The sequence below is a fragment of the Schistocerca nitens genome, chromosome 5 (genome assembly GCF_023898315.1).
Source record: "Schistocerca nitens isolate TAMUIC-IGC-003100 chromosome 5, iqSchNite1.1, whole genome shotgun sequence".
In the NCBI taxonomy this organism is placed as follows: domain Eukaryota; kingdom Metazoa; phylum Arthropoda; class Insecta; order Orthoptera; family Acrididae; genus Schistocerca; species Schistocerca nitens.
Window position 1 is genome coordinate 485,743,222 of NC_064618.1, and position 22,826 is coordinate 485,766,047.

General features: G+C 38.9%; 1 protein-coding gene across 2 annotated transcripts in view; it reads left to right on the top strand.

The window, feature by feature from the left end:
* The window catches only part of LOC126260877 (acetyl-coenzyme A synthetase), a 50,120-nt gene extending 47,529 nt beyond the window's left edge, over positions 1-2,591 (top strand). For both annotated transcript variants that reach the window (XM_049958317.1, XM_049958318.1), the window contains one exon: positions 2,254-2,591. In XM_049958317.1, the coding sequence (XP_049814274.1) occupies positions 2,254-2,459 (206 nt within the window). In that variant the 3' untranslated portion in view covers positions 2,460-2,591. The remainder of the gene's footprint in view (positions 1-2,253) is intronic.
* Positions 2,592-22,826: the final 20,235 nt, after the last annotated feature.

Sequence of the window (22,826 nt, forward strand, 5' to 3'; positions counted from 1 at the left end):
ATAACACCTGTCCAATGCGGTTTCTGAAAGCATCGTTCTGCCGTTGACCATCTTGTTGCTCTCTCCACTTACATCATAAACAATTTTCTCCAGAAATGCCAAACAGTAGCAATATTTTTTGATCTGGAGAGAGAGCATACGATACCTGTTGGACAGGCATCCTCAGCACACTGTTCTGTTGGGGCTTTCGAGGTCGGCTGCCCCTTTCTCTTCGTGAATTTATGGCAGAGTGCATATTTAAATTGCGGGTGAACGCTACTTTCTCCCAAGAAAACAGGGTACCCCAGGGCTCTGTGCTAAGTGTTGTACTGTTTGCCATTGCCATAAATCCAATTATGGATTGTCTCCTTCCCAATGTCTCGGGCTCCCTCTTTGAGAGCTGTAGTAGATCACAAAATCGTTCACAATGGACCAGCCTTCTTGAACAACATCTTCAAGGATGTCTCGATCACCTCCACTCTTGGAGCATTGAAACCGGCTTCCACTTTTCTCCCAGTAAGACCGTTTGTGTCAATTTTTGGCATAGTATGGAGTTTCTTCCGCCTTCCTTACATCTAGGCCATGTCAACCTTCCATATCCAGACGTTGCCAAATTCTTGGGTCTTATGTTTGGCAGTAAACTGTGCTGGTCCTCCCACATTTCGTATCTTTCAGCTCGCTGTCTGCGATCCCTCAACACCCTCCGTGTCCTGAATGTTACCTCCTGGGGAGTGGACAAAGTGGTCCTTCTCTGCCTCTATCACACCTCAGTGCGCTTGAAATTGTACTATGGAAGCATAGCTTACCCCTCTGCTCGGCCGTCTGTTCTTGGACATCTCGACTCTGTCCACCACCGTGGATTACATTTAGCATCTGGAGCTTTTTTCACCAGCCCTGTGGAAAGCCTTTATGTTGAGACTGCTGAACCTCCACTGTCTAATCGGCGAGCTGTCCTTCAGAGTCGTTATGCTAGCCATCTGTCTTCCATGCCTGCTGATTTTAAGTGGGAATCCTCCACCGCTTTGGCCCCACTGCTGTCAACTGTGGACGGTGAGACACCTTTTACTTGAGTGCCCCTATTTTACTCTGTTAAGCACCCGTCTACAGCTGTCGCCTGATACATCTTCCATTTTAGCAGATGACACGCACTCAGCCAGTCGCGTTCTCGAGTTTATTAGTGTCGGTGAGATGACGTCAGTCATTTGAAGCTCTTTTTGGGGACAAACAACCCCCCTTCTATAGTGGTTTTTTACGCTTCCCTTCTGTTTTTAGTTTCTCCACTTTTTTGAGTTCTCCCATTGCTGCTGGTTTCCAGTTTGTTTCTTTTTACCTTTTCCTAAGTGACAAGACTGGGCACTAATGACCATAGCAGTTTTGCACCCTAAAACCAAAACAAAAAATATGTACATTAACTTGAACTATTAATTTTTTCCTATTTGTATGTTAACCTGTCATAACGGTGAGGTTGCTCTTGGCTGACTATATCACGTGCCCTGTCCGCTGAAGATCTGTCATCGGCTGGCAAGATAAGAGCTATGGCTGGCTTACAAAAGCATCGCAATCTCGATTTCACTAAAGTGCTGTGATTGGTGGAACTCGAATATATAATTTCGTGATACAAAAATAGGCAGCGTACATGTTGCTGCACATAGAAGCTTGTCCCAAAACAAGTGGTGGTGTCCCCCCCCCCCCCCCCCCCCCTCCTGGTGTATTCATTTTCTAAAGTGCCCGAAGTTTTACGCCGGTCAGTAAAACCTGAACCATTCAAAGATTGATAAGTTTAACACTTCAGAGGGAAAGTTTACTGTCACTTAAATGGGGAAAATGTGTATTTTCACCCAGGAGAAAGGTTACTTTTAACCGGGAAATCAGGGATATTTTTTCCTTGTCCCCGTATACACCCTGTGAATGGTACTTCATCACAAAATAATTCTTGCAAATATTCTAAATTACAATGGTAATGGAAGGTCCCTGTTGGGAAAAGAAGGAATGAGTAAAGGTCAAAACTTTCTGTACAGTTGTCTAAAGAGCTCAAAGGTACATAAAGATTGAGGCTTAGACATGTGTTGTCCTTCAGAGCTAAGACTGCACATACATCTGCCAAATAGTTTTTCCAGTTTTTTCTTTTGATTATGCAGTGCCTAAAATGTACAGGGAGTTGTTTCCTTCATTCTTTCCATTATTTTCTGGACCACATAATTTTAATTTACATATATTTCATTTTTCTACATTCAGTTTCTGAGAACCTACAGCTTTTTTCCTTCTCTATTCCAGTTCGTGAGAAAATTGGACCATTTGCAGCACCAGAAGTTATTCAGTATGCCCCAGCATTGCCTAAAACCCGTTCAGGAAAGATAATGAGGAGGGTACTAAGAAAAATTGCACAAAATGACAGAGACATTGGTGATATATCAACTTTAGCAGATGAAAGCATTGTTGAAATTTTATTCCAGAACAGGCCAGCTGGGCTTAAAGGTTAAAGAGCAACCAATCAATGTGCCACTGCGTACCAAACAAATCAGTATTTGTAACATTTGTAAGTGTTGTGTTATACGTGTAAATGTTTTAGCTGCTAATTGTGTAAATAAAACTGAGAAAGGACTGACAATTTAGATGGACATTGTTAAATGTGACTTCTTCCATTACATCTTCATTGTGACAGCTTAAATTATGAAATGTGGGAAATTTCACTGTGCATTGACAGAAAAATATAGGTTAAATAGATCCCTTGAAAATTTTAAATGTTGTAGAACCATGCATGCACAATGAAATTGATGACAACACATTTCCTGTTTCCTGCCACAGTTCCAGTAACAAAATGCACTCAGTATTCTATAAATGGAATAAATGTAATATTATTTTTTTGCTGGACTTTTAGATGAAATGACATCCACTTTAGTCATTTTAATGATCTCATTGCCCTTTGTTGAGGGTTTGTGTTTAAATGACACAACAAATGCATAACAATGCAGAAACGATACATATCATTTCAGGAACAATTTTGTAATTAAATGTGCAAGGTCATATTCAGGATAAATATTTATTGTACAGAACATGAAAACATACGTCCAACTATTTTTAACTCATTTTGAGATTGTACAATTTATGCTTATTAAATTATGTTCAAAAGTTTTCTATTTTTGTGGTAAATATCTGTGTACAATAGGTAAATGAAAAATTAAATAAAATTTTAAAGTTTTAGATAGTGATTTTTATTCCTAAAAACCAAGCTCATACGAAATTTCACTTTATTTTTTTAATGAAATATGACAACATTGCTGCTTTCAAATTTAAAATAAATCAAATTTTTCAGGAATCTGTCTGGGTTATAAACAGGAATGCCTCTGATTCAGAAGAATACTAACGAATGGAATCAAATTTTAACTTTTTTTTCCCTCTCATTAGAAGCCTGCAAGTATGTCTCCCATAGTAGAAAAAAGCCTAACTCCATGGCCTAATGCCCAAATAAATAAAACTACCAGGTTGCAGATAAAACATTGTATGACTCCGTATTTCTGCCAATATCTGAGTCAGCCCCAGTGAAATAATGTTTTTAAGTAGCCTGTTTCTCAACGCTTTGGTACAACAGCCTTCTGTTGATATTTTTGTATCTACATATCTTCTGCATCTAAAATTCAGTATAAATTGGGTTGCATATTACAGACTAATTAGTCTAAATACATAGCCTGGAACTGAAATTTTCATTCCATTCTAATTTCTCTTCACAAAAATGAAACTAATTTCATCGTTCAGTATTTAAGGTAACCATTAGCTTTGAGGTATGATGATGTTTTTTTAGAAAAAATCCCATCTAGCCGATGGCGCACTTCCCCAGAATGAACATTTAGTCTTAAAATGTTAAAAATTTTAATGTGATTTAAATTGCCTGAATGCAAGTAGTGTTCAATGTTGATACGTGTACCAAAGGGGATTCATCGTACTGTCTCCATATATTGTAAATCTCTGAAGTTAAGTGATGATAACAAAACAATTAGCACATGATGTGAACTATAGCAACTTGTCAGTACCAAGCTCTATGTAGAATTTGCAATCTAGTTGAAACTTGTGATGAGACTTTTTTGAAGTAATGTTCTGCAGTAACGATTAGCAGTTGAACCATGTCGGCCCACAGGTTTCAGGAGAAACAGATATTGTGGTGTAACACTGCCTACCAGTAAAATGTGCCTGCAACTCTTGTCACTAAAAATTGAAGGCAATGGATCAGTGTGATTTCAGCAGATGTGCAGGATGCCTTGCAGACATATGCGTGAACCATACTGTCAGATTGGTGAGTTTGAAAGAGTGCACATTATTGGTATGAGAGAATGTGATGTGGTAAAGTGCTGTTCATGGGGGGGTGAGGGGGGGGGGGGATGAAATGTTTGGGCAGTGGAACGGGTGGGTGCTGAATGGTTCACGGAATGCTGTAGAGCACAATGAGATGGGTCAGGTCACACCACCACCAGGCACCCCCTCCCCCGAGAAGATTGACAAGTCACCCAAATGGCATTGCAGGACACATCTGTGTTCTCCTTCGCTCTGACGCAACAGTGGAACATTATAACACATTGTAAACTATTAGTGGTGGCAGTCTGTTGCTTTTTATTATGTCATGTCAGTGTCAACTTATCTGCCTACTTGTGATGAATGTGCAGAAACATACTAGATGGCGATGGTGTATGGAATATCACAGGGGACAAATATGGCATTGGATAGTGTTATTGGATGAATCCAGTTTGTTGTTTTGAAAATGATGGCCACATTTTGATTTTGCCACAGAAAGGGGGTGAGACATCAGTGACCACATTAGCACAAGACATACGTTGCCTTAGGCTGTGGGGTGCTATTGGGTACAACCACAAAATGCAGCTGGTATGTGTCCAGGGCACTAGGACAAGTGTGAACTATGTGATTGACATCCTGCAACTCGTAGCAATAACCTTCCTGCACAAGTTAGACTAAATTTTCACCAAGACACTGCATGACCACAAGCTGCTCCACAAACACATGCCTTCTTGGTGTCACAGGATGTTGGCCTTTTGCCTTAGCTCACTAAATCACCAGACTTTTTGCCAATTGAAAATGTGTGGGATATGGTGAAACGTGTGCTGTGCTGTGACCCAATGCCAACCACCATGGATGAACTTCATAACTGGTTGAATACAGCATGAATGACTATACCACAGGAAGCAATTTGCGCCTTATACACATTTATGCCATCATGCATAGAACAAGTTATCAGGGCCCATGGCAGACCCTGTGCATGCTAGGCAACAGGACAAATGCTGAACTGAGGTGACTAAAGTGCTAATCATTTCTGCAGAACATACTAATGTACACATGTCCTGTGAATATGGGCATCCTATCTCTAGTTGTTCAAAACAGCTACCAGATCTAACAGCATGCAATATTTAATTACGAAAAACTTAAGAGCACTGTGAGAACATAGAAATTACATTGGTAGTGTAACCATCTAATATTTGTATGCAATTTAACTGAACTTCTCAGGATTGGTTTGATCAAAAGCATATTTGTGAAGCTGCTAGTGTAGTAATGGCCTAACCCCAAGCAAGCCATTAAGTGGAAATGGTACTGGAAAGTTCTTGACATCAGAAATGGTGTTCTGCAAGTTTTTCTGTACATAAACATCATTCTGGTATACTTAATGACATAAAAATAATATATAAATAACAATGTGAAAACTGCTTAAGCCACCAGTTTTCATAAAATTGGCAGTAACATGTGAAACAGTCGCATAAGACTACTGGCGTGGTAAAACTTGCTTTCAGCTATTTATTGAAAAGTTATAGCATCAGTGTCATTAAGCAGAATGGTATCACCAGACTGCTTTGGAGATGTATGAAAATTATATTAATGGGAATGGTAGGTAGGAAGTCTGAAATGAAATTGAGTCTTTCTTTCAGATTGCTGAAAACCAGTCATTCTGGTACAATTAAAGGCAAAGTAATTTGTTTGTTTGGAATAATTGTAATACAAAATTCGTATCTTCATAAATTCAACTTGGGAGAAATTGTCATGGTTACGACTGGATATTCTATGTGCACACAATTTGCAGAAACAAGAAGGTAGCCAATTAGTTTTGATCATATGCCTGGATGATTTCTTTTAGTATTAAGTCAAGATGAGCAACTGTGCTACCACTTTAACTTCATACATATACAACACTGGAAGATATGTAAATGAGATGCCATTCACTGTGACAGAATGCCCACCAGAGTGCATTAGTGTTTAGGTTTAGTGTTGCTACCAGATCTGATAGGAGAGGTGTGAAGTGTCAGATATTGAAATGATCACTGTGGATGATAGATTTGGTGTACTGGCGAGACATTGTTGTCTGCACCAGACAGTTGGAAAGGAGCCTAATTGTAGATCTCCATTTGGCCTTCTGGTCAAATAATGCAATATCCAGATTTGTGGGGCATTTGGATGGGACTGAGTCAATGTTGTACTGCAGTGGAAGGTGATGGGAGGCATACTCATTGTCAGTATTCTGGTCAGTCACATCTGACAACGATGAGATCACTATTGTACACCAAGCACATTTTAATACCTTCACATCTGCACCTACCATCTGACAAGAAATAAGTCCCTGCAACATTTTAATCCCACACACTTTGTTGAAGACTAGCAGCTGAACTAAGGAAATAGTTCCACGGATAGGCTGCTGTTAACTTAATAGAAACAGTAGCATTTGGTGTAGTACCATGTGACCGAGAGGTGTGGACTGCCAATAAATGGTCTTATTGTGTTCAATAATGAACTGCAGTCCTATGCTACCTCAAATGACCAAAATTGGTGTGAGGAACCAGAGCCCATGGCTAGGAAGGAAGGAAGGAAGGAAGGAAGTGAGCTAATAAATGTGCACGCGTACGTCCCTTCAACTAAGAGGTTATGGGAGATGGAGCACAAGCTTGGCACCACCCCAGCATTTGCCTGGATCAATTTAGGGAAATCTTGGAAAACCTAAATCTGGATGGCTGGAGGTGGATTTGAACCACTGTCGTTCTGATTGCGAATCCAGTGTGCTGACTACTTATCACCTCACTAGGTCATGGTGATTTAGGCAACACATACAGCACAACAATGTCCCAGACATTTTGTGTCCTCATGTTATGTCTCGTGCAAGAGGACTGTGATATCTTTTCCAATAGGACAATTCCCATCCATACATGGCACAGGTCTATGAGCTGTCTGTGTGATGAGGTACTCCTATCATCAGAAAGATCTGCAGATATGTTCCAGATAAAATACGGGTGGGCCAGATCAAATATAAATTATGTCCCAGTGTCAGTATCTAGGATATCAAGGAGCAGTTAGAATAGTTGTGGACCAGCTTGCTTCAGGAAGAAGTGGCTATATTACACCCTTCCCAGCTGAATCAGAGCATGCATCCAGGTGAGAGGATGTGCAACACCCTATTAATAGGCGTGTTCATACTGTAAAGTTTGTTTGTAAATTTGACTCAAAATTGTAATCAGTGAAATAACACCATACACCTTCTCAAATCGTGCTGTTTAACTTGTTTCCCCTGTCCTTTTCTAATGATTCACTTCTGTTGTCAGTGTATATATTGACACAAAAGATTTTGTTTTGAGCTTCACATGCATCCATGTACATAATCAGTCTATTTTGTTTTCTTTAATATAATGTAACAGGCATGATATTATCTCCTGTGGTCCTCTGAATGCATCGCATTTACTCTGCTTATTTGGTAAGTTGTGAATTTCTTGGCAGTTTGTCAACAGTTGTCTCGCTGTAACAAATACTTGTAATCAGGTACAGTGTCAGTAAAATTTTCATGAAATTAGATTCTTTATGAGGGTAAAGTGAAGTATAGCCAATCGGTTGCAGAAATTGCATGTTGATTCAAACCTCTTGACCTAGGTTTCAATATCTTTAAAAAGTCTTGGAAAGAATCTGTGATTACATATACAATAGTTGGCATTATATACATGTTAAAATACAGGTAAAGAGAAAAAGCAAAATATAACTTACTACCATACAACAAATTATTTATACTAACTGATTACATAATATTGTAGGGGTACATTAAAATTGTAGCCATAAGGCACCAATGAAAGACAAAATTCAACGCCATAATAGTAAAATGACACAAATTATGCTAATCTTCATTAGACAGTACATCACAAATGTAACTATGAATTGATTTGGCGATGAATCTTAGGTTAAGGAAAGTTTTGCACAACTGTGGCCAACATTTGTTTGTACATGCAAAAATGAAAATAATAGCACTAAAATGTCTTAGAATAATTAAAAAATTAAAACTGTAACCAAGAAATTCAGTGACTGTGTGATGATGCAACAACTCAACATAGTGCATTTGATTAGGTTATCGTCCAACTTTTTTAAAAAAAATATTAGAGTGTAAATTTTAAAATTAAGTTATTTCACATCATTTGTGAGTGTGTATAATGTTAACTATTTTAGGTGTAACCATTGGTATTTCTAAATATGACATCTTCATGAATACTCAACTCTATAGTTGCTGCATCTAGCCCTGTTCAAAATTTTAAATCAGGTTCAATAAATCGTGTCTGCATCTCCACACTTCTTTTCTCCTGAATCAGAAAAACACACACACACACACACACACACACACACACACACACACACACACACACACACATTCAAATTATCAATCAGTTTGCCTATCATAGATGTCAGCTGTATCAAGTTTCATTGCACTGGGGTCATATTTGCTGCAGGAAGAGAGATTAGAGTTTGCATTGAAAATCCTCAAACAGAAAGAAAAGGAAAAGAAAGAAAGAAAACGCTGTAGGTGACTGGATCAGTATGTAAGAGACCTGGATTTATGTCTCATGTACAACTTACTGTACCTCGGGCATCTTACTGGTGTTTTATTTTTAGCACTATATTTGCCTCTGTTATGGCACATATGTGATTGAATTGTTTGCATGATGTTGAGGCATTCCCGTGGGCAGTTAAGATACAGATATGTTCCCGATACAACATGTGTGTGAGCAGTTGAGGCGTCAACTCTGTCCCAGTGTCAGTATCCATGATATCAAGTGTGATTGGTGTGTAATTTTAAATGCAAGAACTTTTGAAATTCATCCATTCAGCAGTTTTAAGATATTATTAAAAATACTTTAAACACTGTAACTTCCACCCCTCTTCAACCTCTCAATATGTCCCCCTCTCAAACAGTGTGCGGGAAAACAAACACTTAAATCTTTCCATGCAAGCTCTAATTTATTTTATTAAGTTGATCATTTTTCCATATATAAGTTGGCATCAACAAAATATTTTCACATTCAGAGCAGGAAGATGGTGAATGAAATTTTAGATGAAAACCTCTCCGCAATGAAAAATGCCTCTGTTTTAATGTTTGACACACCATATTACTTGTCTGATATGGATCCATACTACACAGCAATTCGCCGGAAGCAGATCGACAGACATAGTGCAAGCAGGTCTTTTAGTATGTCTGTTGCATCTTCCAATTGTTCTACCAATAAAACACAATCCTTTGTTCGCCTTCCACACAACATTACCTCTGTGATCATTCCAGTTTAAGTTGTTCATAATTGTAATCCCTAGGTATTTAGATGAATTGACAGCCTTTGTTAGATTTGTGTGCTGTATTGTTTAACCAATATTTTAATGGATGCCTTTTAACACTCCATGTGGATTACCTCATACTTTTCTTTACTTATATTCAGATTTTACTTTTTGCACCCTATAGATATCTTGTCTAGATCATTTTGCAACTGGTTTTGATCTTCTGATAACTTTAGTACATAGCAAATGACAGCATCATCTGCAAACAATCTAAGATGGCTGCTCAGGTTGTCTCCTAAACCGTTTATATACCTTAAGAACAGTAAATGGCCTATAACACTTCCTTGGGAAATGACAAATATCAGTTTTGCTTTACTCAATGACTCTGGCTACTACAAACTATGATCTTTCTGACAGGAAATCTCACATACAGTTGCATAACTGAGATAATACTCAGTTGACAAATAGTTTGATTAGAAGCTACTTGGGAGGAACAGTGTCAAAAACCTTCTGGAAATCCAGAAATATGGAATACATTTGAGATACCCTGTCAATAGCACTCATTACTTTGTGAGAATAAAGAGATTATTATATTTCACAAGACGGATATTTTCTGAATCCATGCAGACTATGTGTCAATAGATAATTTTCTTCAAGGTAATTCATAATATAGATTCAAAAATTCTACTGCAGATTGATGTCAAAAATATGGTTCTATAATACAGTTAAGTTCTCTTATTTCTTTTCTTGAATATTCATGTGACCTGTGCAACTTTCCAGTCTTTAGGTACAGGTCTTTTGTTAATCAAGCAACTGTGTATTATTACTAATTATGTAACTATTATGTAAACACTCTCTGGAAGGAACTGATATATAATCTGAACTGGAAGACTTGCTTTTATTAAGTAATTTAAGCTGCTCTGCTTATAGCTGATAGAAGCAGCCACTTGACAATCTGAGACAAAATATGTTGCCCACAGCAGCTCTGTTACTGAACTACATGGAATAAAATCCTCATACCTTGAATTATTTGCGTTAGGATGTTCAAACTGCATGGTTGGCTATGGGGAATGAAGGGAATTAGTATGCGCATACATGGATTGATTTAGCGATGAAGCCCGCTTTCATTTGGGTGGGTTCATCGATAAGCAAAGTTGGTGTATTTGGGGGACTGAGAATCCGCATTTCACAACTGAGAAGTCTCTTCACACTCAACGAGTGACTGTGTGGTGTGCAATGTCCGGTTACGGAATAATCAGTGTGATAGTCCTTGATGGCATGGTGACTACCGAATGGTACATGGAAGATGATTTCATCCCCATTATACAAACATCTGTTTGTGCTACCACCGTATGAATATTTTTGACAGAATGCAGCAACAATTGCAGCAGCGAGGAATGAAAACTTATAACTGTTTTAAGTTCACATCTTAATTTCTCCTAACATATGCATTAGGCCACTGCTGCACTAATACCACATATATATTCTCTCATTGGACATAATATGGAAACAGAGCAGGCTTGTCTACTCATGTGCCAGCAAACAAAATAGACTATTTTCAGCGTTGCGTGATAGGTTTAAATATCTGAAGTTCATAAGAAGTCCGAACTAGTCTAACATCTGAACTACCAAGCGGATTTGTTGGAAACACATCTCAAATTTATTATCTTTTTGGATTATGGGCATGTCTCTCATTATATGCTTTTAAAGCTGATCATTGCTCATTATGGGGTGTGGTGTGAGTATATACATTTGTTCCAATTTAAAACAGAAGACACTAAGTCAAAAAGAAGCAGAGATCTTTTCCTGAAATAAACAAGTCAAATCAAATTTTAATTGGAGAAATGCGCTGAATCATCTGCAAGAAATTCGGTTACATACAATAAAGCACTGTCTGAAAAAAAGTTGCATGGATATTGTCAGATCTTGAAAAGATTTCAAAGTGATGCAATGGTTGGCAATTCTTTAAATGCACTGCACTTCAAAAAACACAAAAAGTCCTATGACTGCCACATCAGTTTCACAACTGAGATCAGTCAACTCATAAAAATACCTGCTTGTAATATAGAATGGTTACATAGGGTCAGTTGTAGGTTTATTTACTCATTCAGGATTTACAAAGGGATTCATCACATAATGTATTAATGAAAATATTCTAATAGCTCTATACTGGGGTTACACTATTCTTTACATATGCTCTTATAATATTATACAATATTAAAAAAGTCCTTGAGTCAATCTGTCGCTGAGATGGGGAGTCTATGTATGTCCTTCAGATCACCCTCATAGCCATGCACTTCACACGCAAGTAAATGGTCCATTGATTCAATTTCCCCACACTCACATTCAGGACTGTCTGATAGTCCCCATTTACCGGTATTCATCAGTTGCTTACACCTACCAACACTCATCCTGACACAGTTAAAAATCATTCACAGTTTCCTCAGGAAGCTGAATCCATCGATCTTCTTGTCGGGGTCAATCACCAAATTTTGGTTCGTATGTTGACTTACAGCCTAAAGCTCTTTCCTAGCTGTCTTCAAGTCAAAGCCTTACAGTTCTTCACTAATTTTTCATAAAAGTGAACTGGATTTAAGTCTGTTTAGACGTGCTAGATCTTGGTGTATAGGGAGTTCTGATTAGTTTAGAATTTTTCTGTAGGATCTTGTGGCTAACTTTGATTGCCTAATTTGTTTGGACACTCTGGAGGACTGGGAGCCAGGCACATGGGGTGACAGTTTTCCAGAAATTATCCATATTGTCTCCTTCAACTGGATGTCCACTTTAGATACATGTGCACTTCTCATCCAGACTGGTGAACAGTATTCAGCCACGCTATAGACAAGGGCTAGTGCTGAAGTTCTCAATGTGCTCACTCCACAATCACATATAGTTCCAGGTAGTTTCAACAGTATAACATTATGGAATTTTAGTTTCTGTTTTGAATCTTCTAGGTGTGAGCTATACATTAGGGTGTGATATAATTTCATTCCTGAGTATTTTGGCTTATCCTCATGCCTGATGCTCTGGCCATTATAGAAAGCTGTAGTTTTCTGTTTGAGTCTCTATTCTTAAGGCACATTATGGTGTTGATTGCTTTATTAGGGTCTGGATGTAGGTGCCATATGGAGTATTAGGTGTTCAGGACCCCCAAGTCTGCATTCAGTGTTTTGTCAAGGTCATCAAAATTTTCAATTTGATATGCAATGGACAGTTCATCTGCATATGCAAATTTATGTGATATTGTGTCTGGCATCTGGGTGCTAGTGCCGAACCCTGTGGCATGCCATTATACCATGCTCTTGCTGTTCATGCTATGAAAGTGGCACCTTGATGTTCGTGTCTCTTAGCAAGTTTTTGAGTAATGTGTGAATGTGTTTGCATTTAATAATTCTATTTAGCTTAATCCATACTGTATCATAAGCTGATGTAAGATCTATGGGAACCATGCCACTTTTCATCTTGTTTTGGAAGCCTTTCTCAGTATTGGTTGTGAGGGACAGTATTAGATTGCAACAACTTTTACCTGCTCAAAAACCGCTTGGTATATAGGAAGGCTGGCTTCAATGTATGGAGTTAATCTAATCAGTAATATTGTCTTGAATAGTTTATAGGAGGCATAAGTCAGGGATACTGGCCTGACATTCTTTGGGTTGACTCCAGACTTTCCAGTTTTCAGCGCCGCAATGGTTTTTGCTTCTTTCCAGACCTCAGAGCAGCACCCATTCTCATGCATTCTGTGCAGAGTTTGGCCAGCCATATTTTTCCTAAAATTTCTAGTTCCTTAAAAATTATGGTAGGATCTCTTCAGGTCCAACCACTTTACCTGTCTTCACTAGTTTCAAGGTCTGGGTTATCTCCTCTTATTTGACAGTGTCCATGTTGATTGAATTGTTAAGTAATATATTTTTCAGGTTTCTGGAAATCTGTTTCTTTTCAGCTGCCTTTAGTTGGATTTTGGAGGTCTGCATCAGGACAATTGCAATCTCAGATGGGCTAGAACCGCCTAATTTCTGCAGCACACGCCTGCTCTTTCTGCTGGAATGGGTAAAATCTAGACTCTCCACTTCTTCCTCCCATCTACTCCTGTGCTCCTCATTCATAGTATTGATCCAAGGTACGACACATAGACAACATCCTACACTACATGGTGTAGTCTACCCTGGGACAACACTGTTAACATGGCACAGCCATGAGAAGTCTACACAACTGTGGTGACCGGATGCGCTAACACCTCCCGGTCCATTTGAAGACAAATAGAGGAAACAAGCAATTCTAACATGAAGAGAGTGAATGTATATCAATTCAACATAGGAGATTGTAGGTAAAGAAGATAGGTTTGGTTTATTGGCAATGTCCACAATAGTAACAGTTGACATCAGTGGAAAACAAAACTTCTCTTGTCACAGACTCACATTACCACATTTATCACCTCTAAAGCCACTGTTGTGCCGATGTCTCAAACTAAATCCTTCAGAAATTGGGTGTACTTTCCTTAACACATTGGGTTGAAAGCCCATAAAAATGTGTATAACACGCTCTGCTCTGCATTGTGCAGAAGGATCCTATGTGTGTTATTACTATGCATTAATATGTATGTTCTATCACGAAGTTTTCTTATTCCTTCCATGAAACTTTCAACAGATATCACCCTGTTTCTGTGACACACTATTCAACTGCTTGCGATAGTTCCTGCAACTATTCTGCCTTCTGTACTGTAGTACTTTTCTGACTACTTAAAATGTTCATTTAGTACTTAGCTCCTCATGATACACCACATATGTTTTCGCATCCACTGTTAAATACAATTTAGCCATTTATAACAGCTGCTCATGAGACCAACAACTCAATCTTGTGGCTATTCACAGGTTATTCACAGAGACTAACATATCCTCTCCTGCCTTTCCCCAAGAAAGGATCAATTAGACTAGTGGCATTAGTGCCTAGGATGAGTACTGATAAACTGGATGAAGATCAGTCCCCCCTCAAAGCGTCCAACTTCCTATGCCTGTGTAAAAGAGAAAAAGGCGAATTTTCATTGGGTGTGGGCTAGATTCTCTGACAAATTGGATGTGGACAGCAGTAGGGACAGATCCTGGTACAGATACAACAGTTCAAACATTCTTCTGAGTTCACTCTATTCTCTGGCATGATCCTGAATTCCCTTGTAATACTCTGGAGTTGCAGCTGCAGGCATTGATGAATGGTGAGCAGCGTGCATGCACTGTCCAGGAGACAGAGCACTGCACTGGCATCTCTGGTATTCAAGGTAAGCTGAGACTTCAAGCTGTAGCCATGTTGAGGTCGCGAGTGGCTGCTACGTGTTCTCTACTGTGGAATGTTGCATTGGCCCTTGAATTTTATTGAAATAGAAACACTAGATAATTTTCCCTTTATATATATTTACTAAGATGGTATCTGTTCTTTCGGACATGTCCGATCTCCTGCTTACATGGCAGATGCTCTATCCATCTGAGCCACCAGGGACACAGACGATAGTGCGACTGCAGGGATTTATCTCTGGCACACCTCCCACGAAACCCACATTCTCAACGTATTGTCCCACACTACATTCGTAGTGCCCCCGCCCATTATACTCATTACTCGCGACGCGTTGCCGATTACTGTAAGAGTTCGGGCACTGTTTGTGCATTCACACAGAAGAAGAAGATGGTCAAGTGGCTGGTAAGCCTCAACTATATATATATTTACTAAGATGGTATCTATTCTTTTGGACATGTCGTGCTATCGTCTGTGTGCCCAGTGGCTCAGATGGATAGAGCATCTGCCATGTAAGCAGGAGATCCCGGGCTCAAGTCCCGGTCGGGCACACATTTTCATCTGTCCCCGTTGATGTATGTCAACGCCTGTAAGCAGCTAAGGGTGTTCATTTCATTGTAATTTTCACTTTATATTTGTTCCTATACTCCAGTCTCACCTTGTACCATACATGATTTGTCTGCCTTCACTACCGTTTACCAACACTTTCTCACAATCACTGAGTCAATATGTTCTCATTTGCACGTTGGTTACATTAGTTCACTTTTAGTCCTGTTAGCTGCTACGTCATTTCATCTAAAGGGAGGGTAATAGGAATCGAGAAAGCATTCTAACCCACTTATTTTCTGCATACTAAATTCACATCTCCCATATTCAACTATTACTTTCATCACATTCCTCTAATGAGTCGAATAGAAATCTCAACTGTAACACTAAGATGTATCTTGCATGTAGACAAACAATATGACCTGCTATTCAGTGCTAACATTAAAAAACCAGGCACTTCATGATCTGTACAGTTCTCTTTCCATTAAGCTATACTGTTACTTTATCACTATGATCCAACAAATAATGAAATCTATCTACAAAGTTATGCTAACAAATTACAACTTATCATTACTAACTAACAAGGAGAATGTATGTACTGTGAGCTAAATTCCACCTTAACCTAGATGGAGCAGAACTGATCTATGCAAGCAGAGTGATTCATGCACTACCCTATCACCTAATGGTTCTGGCTTGTGTGAACTCTGTGGTTTGTGTACTATTCTTTTGCTCCATATGCTTATACCTTAGCAATTCAAAAATGTTTATTTATAACAGCATGGGATCCATGGTAATCTTACTTTGGCAGCTGCTTCAAGCCATTATGAACTGTGAAACTATCCAAACTTTCTTCCTCACTATACATTATCAAACATAAGTAATACTTCATCATACTCATAATTCCAGTTTCTCATTTTCACAGCAGATCTCCAATATTTCGCAATAAACCTCAGTATCTTCACAAATAGATACCTCTCACTCCAAGAGAAAAGAAGTTTTCCAGTGTCTCTGCTTCACTGAGTTCTCCAATACCACTGACCCAGCTACAGGCAGTGTGACAGGTTGACCTGTGCGATACAAAAACCCCATTTTCCCAGCCACAGGTGCTATATCAGCTCCACATGTGCTGTACAATATAAAATCCCTTTAATTCCATTGTATCTCCTCTTAGATTTTCCTGCTACTTAGCTTCTTTGGCTTGGTCAGCTATTGCTGGTGGTTTTACCACTTCTTGAGGGACCAGGAGCAGTTTACTAGGCAATTATGCACCTTGCATCTGAATGGTATCCAGTGCTTTGGCTGTTTCCAGACAATGCTGTATGATATGAAGGCAATGAATCCTAACTGAACAGTATCACTGCAACCCTATTCTAGTCCTAATGCATCAGCATTGTACCATGGCTTAACCACATTTTACCAAAGTAAGTAGTACCAGCAAACTATTTTTCCCTGGGTATTACATTTTCCATAATACATAATATGGAAAATGTGTCTGACTGAGCTATGACCTTAAATCCTCCATTATGCCTATTGTAATTACTACTGCACATCTTCCTCCTCTCATCCTTTCTCATACTACTTACTTTACTCAATGCAATTCCTATTTGCAGAAGAAGTCCTTATCCCTCTTCTGGCTTATCCTTATGAAATTACCAAATTTTCTGCGGTACCTACAGTTTTCTATACCTGAGTCAGGCACCCTCTCTGCATTGGCTGGTGTAATGCTTCTTTTTTATGGCAAACTCAACACACTGTGGGATGTGACTAAGTGTATGGGGCAAAGAACCCTGGTAAACTGTATTGGGTCCATAGTACTGAAGTTAAGGGTTTAGCTCTCAGTCCGTTACTGAACACTACAGTGGTGCAAAACCCTGACATTACAGAAAAAGTAGGCAAAGGGCAAATCAAAGAATGCGGCGAATCTCATGTTACTTACATATACTGCTCTTCCAGATTCTTCAAATCTCTGTCTTCTGTCTATCCACTTCCCTTTCCTCTTTGGAAGGATGCTGCTGTGGAACCTTAGTGCTGGCTGCTGTCTTCCAGTTGTCCATCTTCAATGGTCTGTGTGACACCAATGACCATTGTAACAGAGAAAAGATTGAATTGGATGCGAGCTCGGGGGACGGAGGTGGGGGCGGGGAGGGGAGTGGGTGGACAGCAGTAGACAGATCCTGGTGAAGATATAATAACTCTTTATTAGTTCTTGACTAATTCATACAGTTCAGACATTCTTCAGAATGCAATCTTTCTCTGGCATAGCTCGGAGTTCCCTTGCAACATTCTGATGTTGTAGCTGCAGACATTGACATCAGTGAGTGGCATGCATGTGTTTCTCAGTAGACAGAGGACTGCACTGGCATCTCTAGTGTGTGAGAAAAGCTCTGACTGCAGGGTGCAGTCATGCTATGGTCATGAATGGCCACAATGTCCTCTCTACTGCGGAAGGTCATTTTGTCCCAGTAGCACGCCAATGGCATTGCCTGGAGTCGAAGTGTGGACCAATGCTAAAGAGCAGGGGTGAGCAGAAGGCTGATCGAACAATGACAATCTGCTTCTGCTGTAGTTAAATACTGCTTCCCCCTGCTGATTCCATGGTAACAGCAATGTTTCTCAGTCATGCTGAAGCATCTATAGCATGTCTATGCCCAGGAGGTGTGTCATAACTAGCAATGGGTTGGCCAAGCTGTGTCGATTATGTGATATCGGGCTGATGGCCAGTTTCTGGCACTGATGGTCTGATGACACAGATGCTGATGATGTAGTTCATTGACCAGCACCTGCTGGCTGGCAGCAGCCTTGTTATGGTTCTGGGCTCTGACTTCTGCTTCAGGTTTCCCTATTGCTTTGTCCGTTACTCAGGCCTACATTTTGTGTCCTCATTTGAGCTACTTGCTGTAGTAATGTTTGAACCGCTTCCTGAGTGGTAATCCCTGGTGCCTTTGATTCACTCATTGCAACACACTGGGACAAGACACAATAGAACAAACACAGGGACACTTAATCTCAGCACTAGTGTAACAATTCTTGGCACTATTCAATTTGCAAAGTGCTTGAAGGGAGAACAGCCAGAGGAAAAAGATGTGACTTCTGAAATTTTCCCGGCGTATTTCTTCTTCTAATAATTTCCGGGTATGCAGCCGGATCCCGTCGACATTCTGCCACAATATTTCGGCCCAGAGACGTCCGGCCATCATCAGGTGAGTACTCAATTACTGAAGAGCCCAGGTGCAGTCGCGGTATGCAACTGCACCTGGGCTCTTCAGTAATTGTGTACTCACCTGATGATGGCCGGACGTCTCTGGGCCGAAATATCGTGGCAGAATGTCGACGGGATCCGGCTGCATACCCGGAAATTATTAGAAGAGGAAAAAGAGTTTGTTTCCACTCACCACACAACACTGAAGATGCTGTAAGTTGACTCCAAATGTCACTGGTCAGTTCTGACACCAGTTATTATTGGGCAGAATGGTCTGAACATTATTGACACCGTAAAATGTCAGGAAACGATCTCAGAATGGTTGACTGAGTGGTGGATGCAAAGAACCAGTTCGTCAGCTGTCATGGGAAAATAAGAGTAGTGGTGTCAACAACATATTTTATTTAGCAGAATTCATACAGAAGCTGTGGACAGCTTCATGGTGGTGGCCTGGCCCTCATTAGGGCAAGGAGAGAAAAGTCTTGCTAAGGGTGCAGGAACAGATGGGGCACAAAACCTAACTGGAGAAAAAAAAAGTTAAGAGTTAACAGGGAGAGGTACATGAGTTCTACAAGTCCTCCTACCACTCATATTCTATCTTCTACCTAAAAAATGTACCATTTTCTATCTTCTACCTACAAAATGTACCATTTTCCTTAGCCATTGACTGTAGACGCAAGCTGCCATCACAATGTCATCCTGTTGTAAAAAAGCAACTACTGCAAAATAGACATCTATCATTACATGGATTGTGTAGCGACAGGTCTAACACTCTGACAATTTAAAGTGTGAGTGTGGATGCGGGTTATCCTGATGTATTTCCCCAAGCCACATTCCACTTCTTTACGAAGTGACTTACTTGGAATTTTGCAGCCCCTCTTCTTTACGGGATAGTCGGCTGCTGGAAAGCCTCTTGACTTCTTCTCCATCAAATAGAGATAGGTACAGGAAGTTTTAAGCCTCTTTCTACTTAAAAAATGAGTAGACATACAAACTTTCCTTTTCGTCAGTTAAAGATGTATTTGGCTTTCATGCACAACGTAATTCACACTTCCAAAATACATATGCAACTTCCTGCAAGTACCTCGTACCGTCAAACATTAGAAACAAAATGAGTTACAGTAAAAAGAAAGATGGCTTGACTATCATGACTTTCTTAAAATGAATCAGAAAATCAAGAGTCTCTATGAGTACTTTTTCAACTGTTCTTGTTTCACTTAACAATAGTCAATGACACAATAAGCACAGAGCGGTATAAAAGCTTCATGGTTCTTCCTTACATATCCATTAAAACCTCTATGGATTGCCCGACAGGTACTCGTCGGTGCCGTTCGACCGCCGCATCTACCTTCTTCCCGCAACTGATTTTAAATCTGCACACACAAACATGTGCGACATGCAGTAGGTAGGATTCTACCATCCCACAATCATATCTAGAATATCGTGTGTTTGGGATGGTAGAAGGCTGAGTGGTTCTAGAATAAACACAGAAATTCTCAAATCACTACACAGGGAGCATCACTGATACAACTAACATGTACACAGCTCACTCATGTGCAGCAGTCGAATTGTTGCTGCTGCTTTGGGATATATTGTAGGATCTCAATGGTCAGTGAGCACATGCTAAATCAAATTTCCTATTTGGCTGAAGGCTTCTGAGGTTAGCAGATTTATGTTGATTGATGACTGTAGCAAAGCACATCGGTGGCTTAAGCAAACATAAAAGGTGGTGAGGATACGTAATTTACTTCCCAGTCAGTACTTTGCCATCTCCTAATTGTTTGCCTGATATGATCTACTGTGCAAATAAGAAATAATTCAAGAATAAATCTTCTGTGGCCAGCCAATAATATTATAGGGGTTGTTAGTATGTGTGCCTACTCCATTAATCTAACTTAAACCCTCATATAAATCAACGTATCTTTTGCCACTGGTCATCAACTCCATTGCTCAAACATCTGTTGCTGTAAGCACGCTGGCTGTAGATCTTTATTACATGTTAGGTATGTTGGGTATTCTAGCATGAATAAATCTACACTTTCTAAAGCAGTGCAAGTCTTAAGTTTCTTTGCTAATCACTATGCTAAATTTTAACCAATGTAGTTCTTGTGCCAAATCTCACAGGACAGTAGGTTTTGCAGTGCCTGCCAGTCATACTGATATGGATTTGTGATTTGAATGCATGCATCAGAGCAAACTGCAACAATATGGCAAGGTTGCTGCGGATTTATTGTGCCACAGATTATGGGGATTGTTCCATCACAACTGGATCATGCCAGCGATGTTCCAGAAACAAGACTACTGCATAAACCTTCCTAATTTATGCAGCTGTAGGCAAATAGAGAATCCAACCATTTAACATACACATAAAGGAATACATAGCACATTGTAGGCATTGATGTTCAGCTCATAATGGATGGAGCATTGTGCAGGCAGTTTGCCATACTGGAGAGCACTGGACAGGTTTGCAAGACGGCACTGCTGTTGAGCTGTGCTGTTCCCTTCCACCTCCTTTACTTCATTGTCATCTTTCCTCTGCTTTGTTTATTAGTGTACATACTGGCTAGTGAACAGAGTTGTCACTCTCTCTGTTCCAATTAAAAGTCAGCTTTTCTGCCATCAATAATTATTAAAACTTTGTTATTATATTTAAGCATGTTGTTAACAAGGTCTAAACAAAATTTTTAATGTAAATTTTTATTTTTTCATTTTTTTATTTGCTAAATATATTTATAAAAAGCAGAGAGTGCAATTAAACTGATTTGTCCCTTGTACAAACAAGAAAAAGAAATTAATAAAGAAATAAAAATAACAAAAAGGAATACCCTCAAAAACAGTTTGCATGGATTGCATAAAAAATGAAGCCAATACAAAAAATAATTTAAAGACCTATAAAAGATCTGCCTAAAAACTGGAGTCAATAAACATGTATTTGCAAAGATTGTAAAAAAGAGGTAGAAGATTGTTCATATTCATTAATGTAATTATAGGCCTCCAAAATAAAGAAAGGAAATGTTTAAATTGTTGTAACAATAAGTACTGTAAAGAGTGTAGCAAAGCTTTTTATTAAAAATGTGAATCAAAATATTGTGAAAAAGTTCAATGTTTTTGTGGAAAATTTGTATCTGGAATTAATTTAAAAATCATCAGAAATTAGATTTTCAGGGAAAAATACTAAAATCTGATCAGAATCAATTTTTTTAAATCAGAATAAATTTTTACTTGTTTACGTGTAGTTCTTTTATTTTATAATGTCTGTGTGGTAAAGTGTCTATTCTGTTTTCTAATATGCATCTTTTATCATCACTGGTGCTTTAATGGTTTTACTGCATTCAACAGTATGAAATTCATGTTTATAAGGTCTAATTAAATCAATTTTCCTATATTGTTTTATTTTATTGTCTAAACATTTTTTTAATCATTGAAAGTAATTTCACTTTTTACTACAGTTTTTTTAACTCCTTTAGATTGTTTAGATTCCTTAACCCCTTCACAAGCTTTATGCTCTACTTCATTCCAGCATTCATGATGGATTTTAAACAAACATGTTCTAACATATTTTTTTCCACATTTTCATCTTTGATTTTTCCTAAACATTTTTTGTTTACTAGTGGTAATCCATAAATATTATGTTTTTAATAATCACTTCCATCAAATTCGCTTATCATTGGTTTTATATTGGTACAAAAATCTCCAGTTCTTCTACCATATATGAAAGAATCTGTATCCATATAACATAAATCGATATTTTCTCCATTTTTTGTTTCCATAACATTATAATGAAAATGTTGTTGTTGTTGTTGTTGTTGTTGTGGTCTTCAGTCCTGAGACTGGTTTGATGCAGCTCTCCATGCTACTCTATCCTGTGCAAGCTTCTTCATCTCCCAGTACTTACTGCAACCTACATCCTTCTGAATCTGCTTAGTGTATTCATCTCTTGGTCTCCCTCTACGATTTTTACCCTCCACGCTGCCGTCCAATGCCAAATTTGTGATCCCCTGATGCCTCAGAATATGTCCTACCAACCAGTCCCTTCTTCTAGTCAAGTTGCGCCACAAACTCCTCTTCTCCCCAATTCTATTCAATACCTCCTCATTAGTTATGTGAACTACCCATCTGATCTTCAGCATTCTTCTGTAGCACCACATTTTGAAAGCTTCTATTCTCTTCTGGTCCAAACTATTTATCGTCTATGTTTCATTTCCATACATGGCTACACTCCATACAAATACTTTCAGAAATGACTTCCTGACACTTA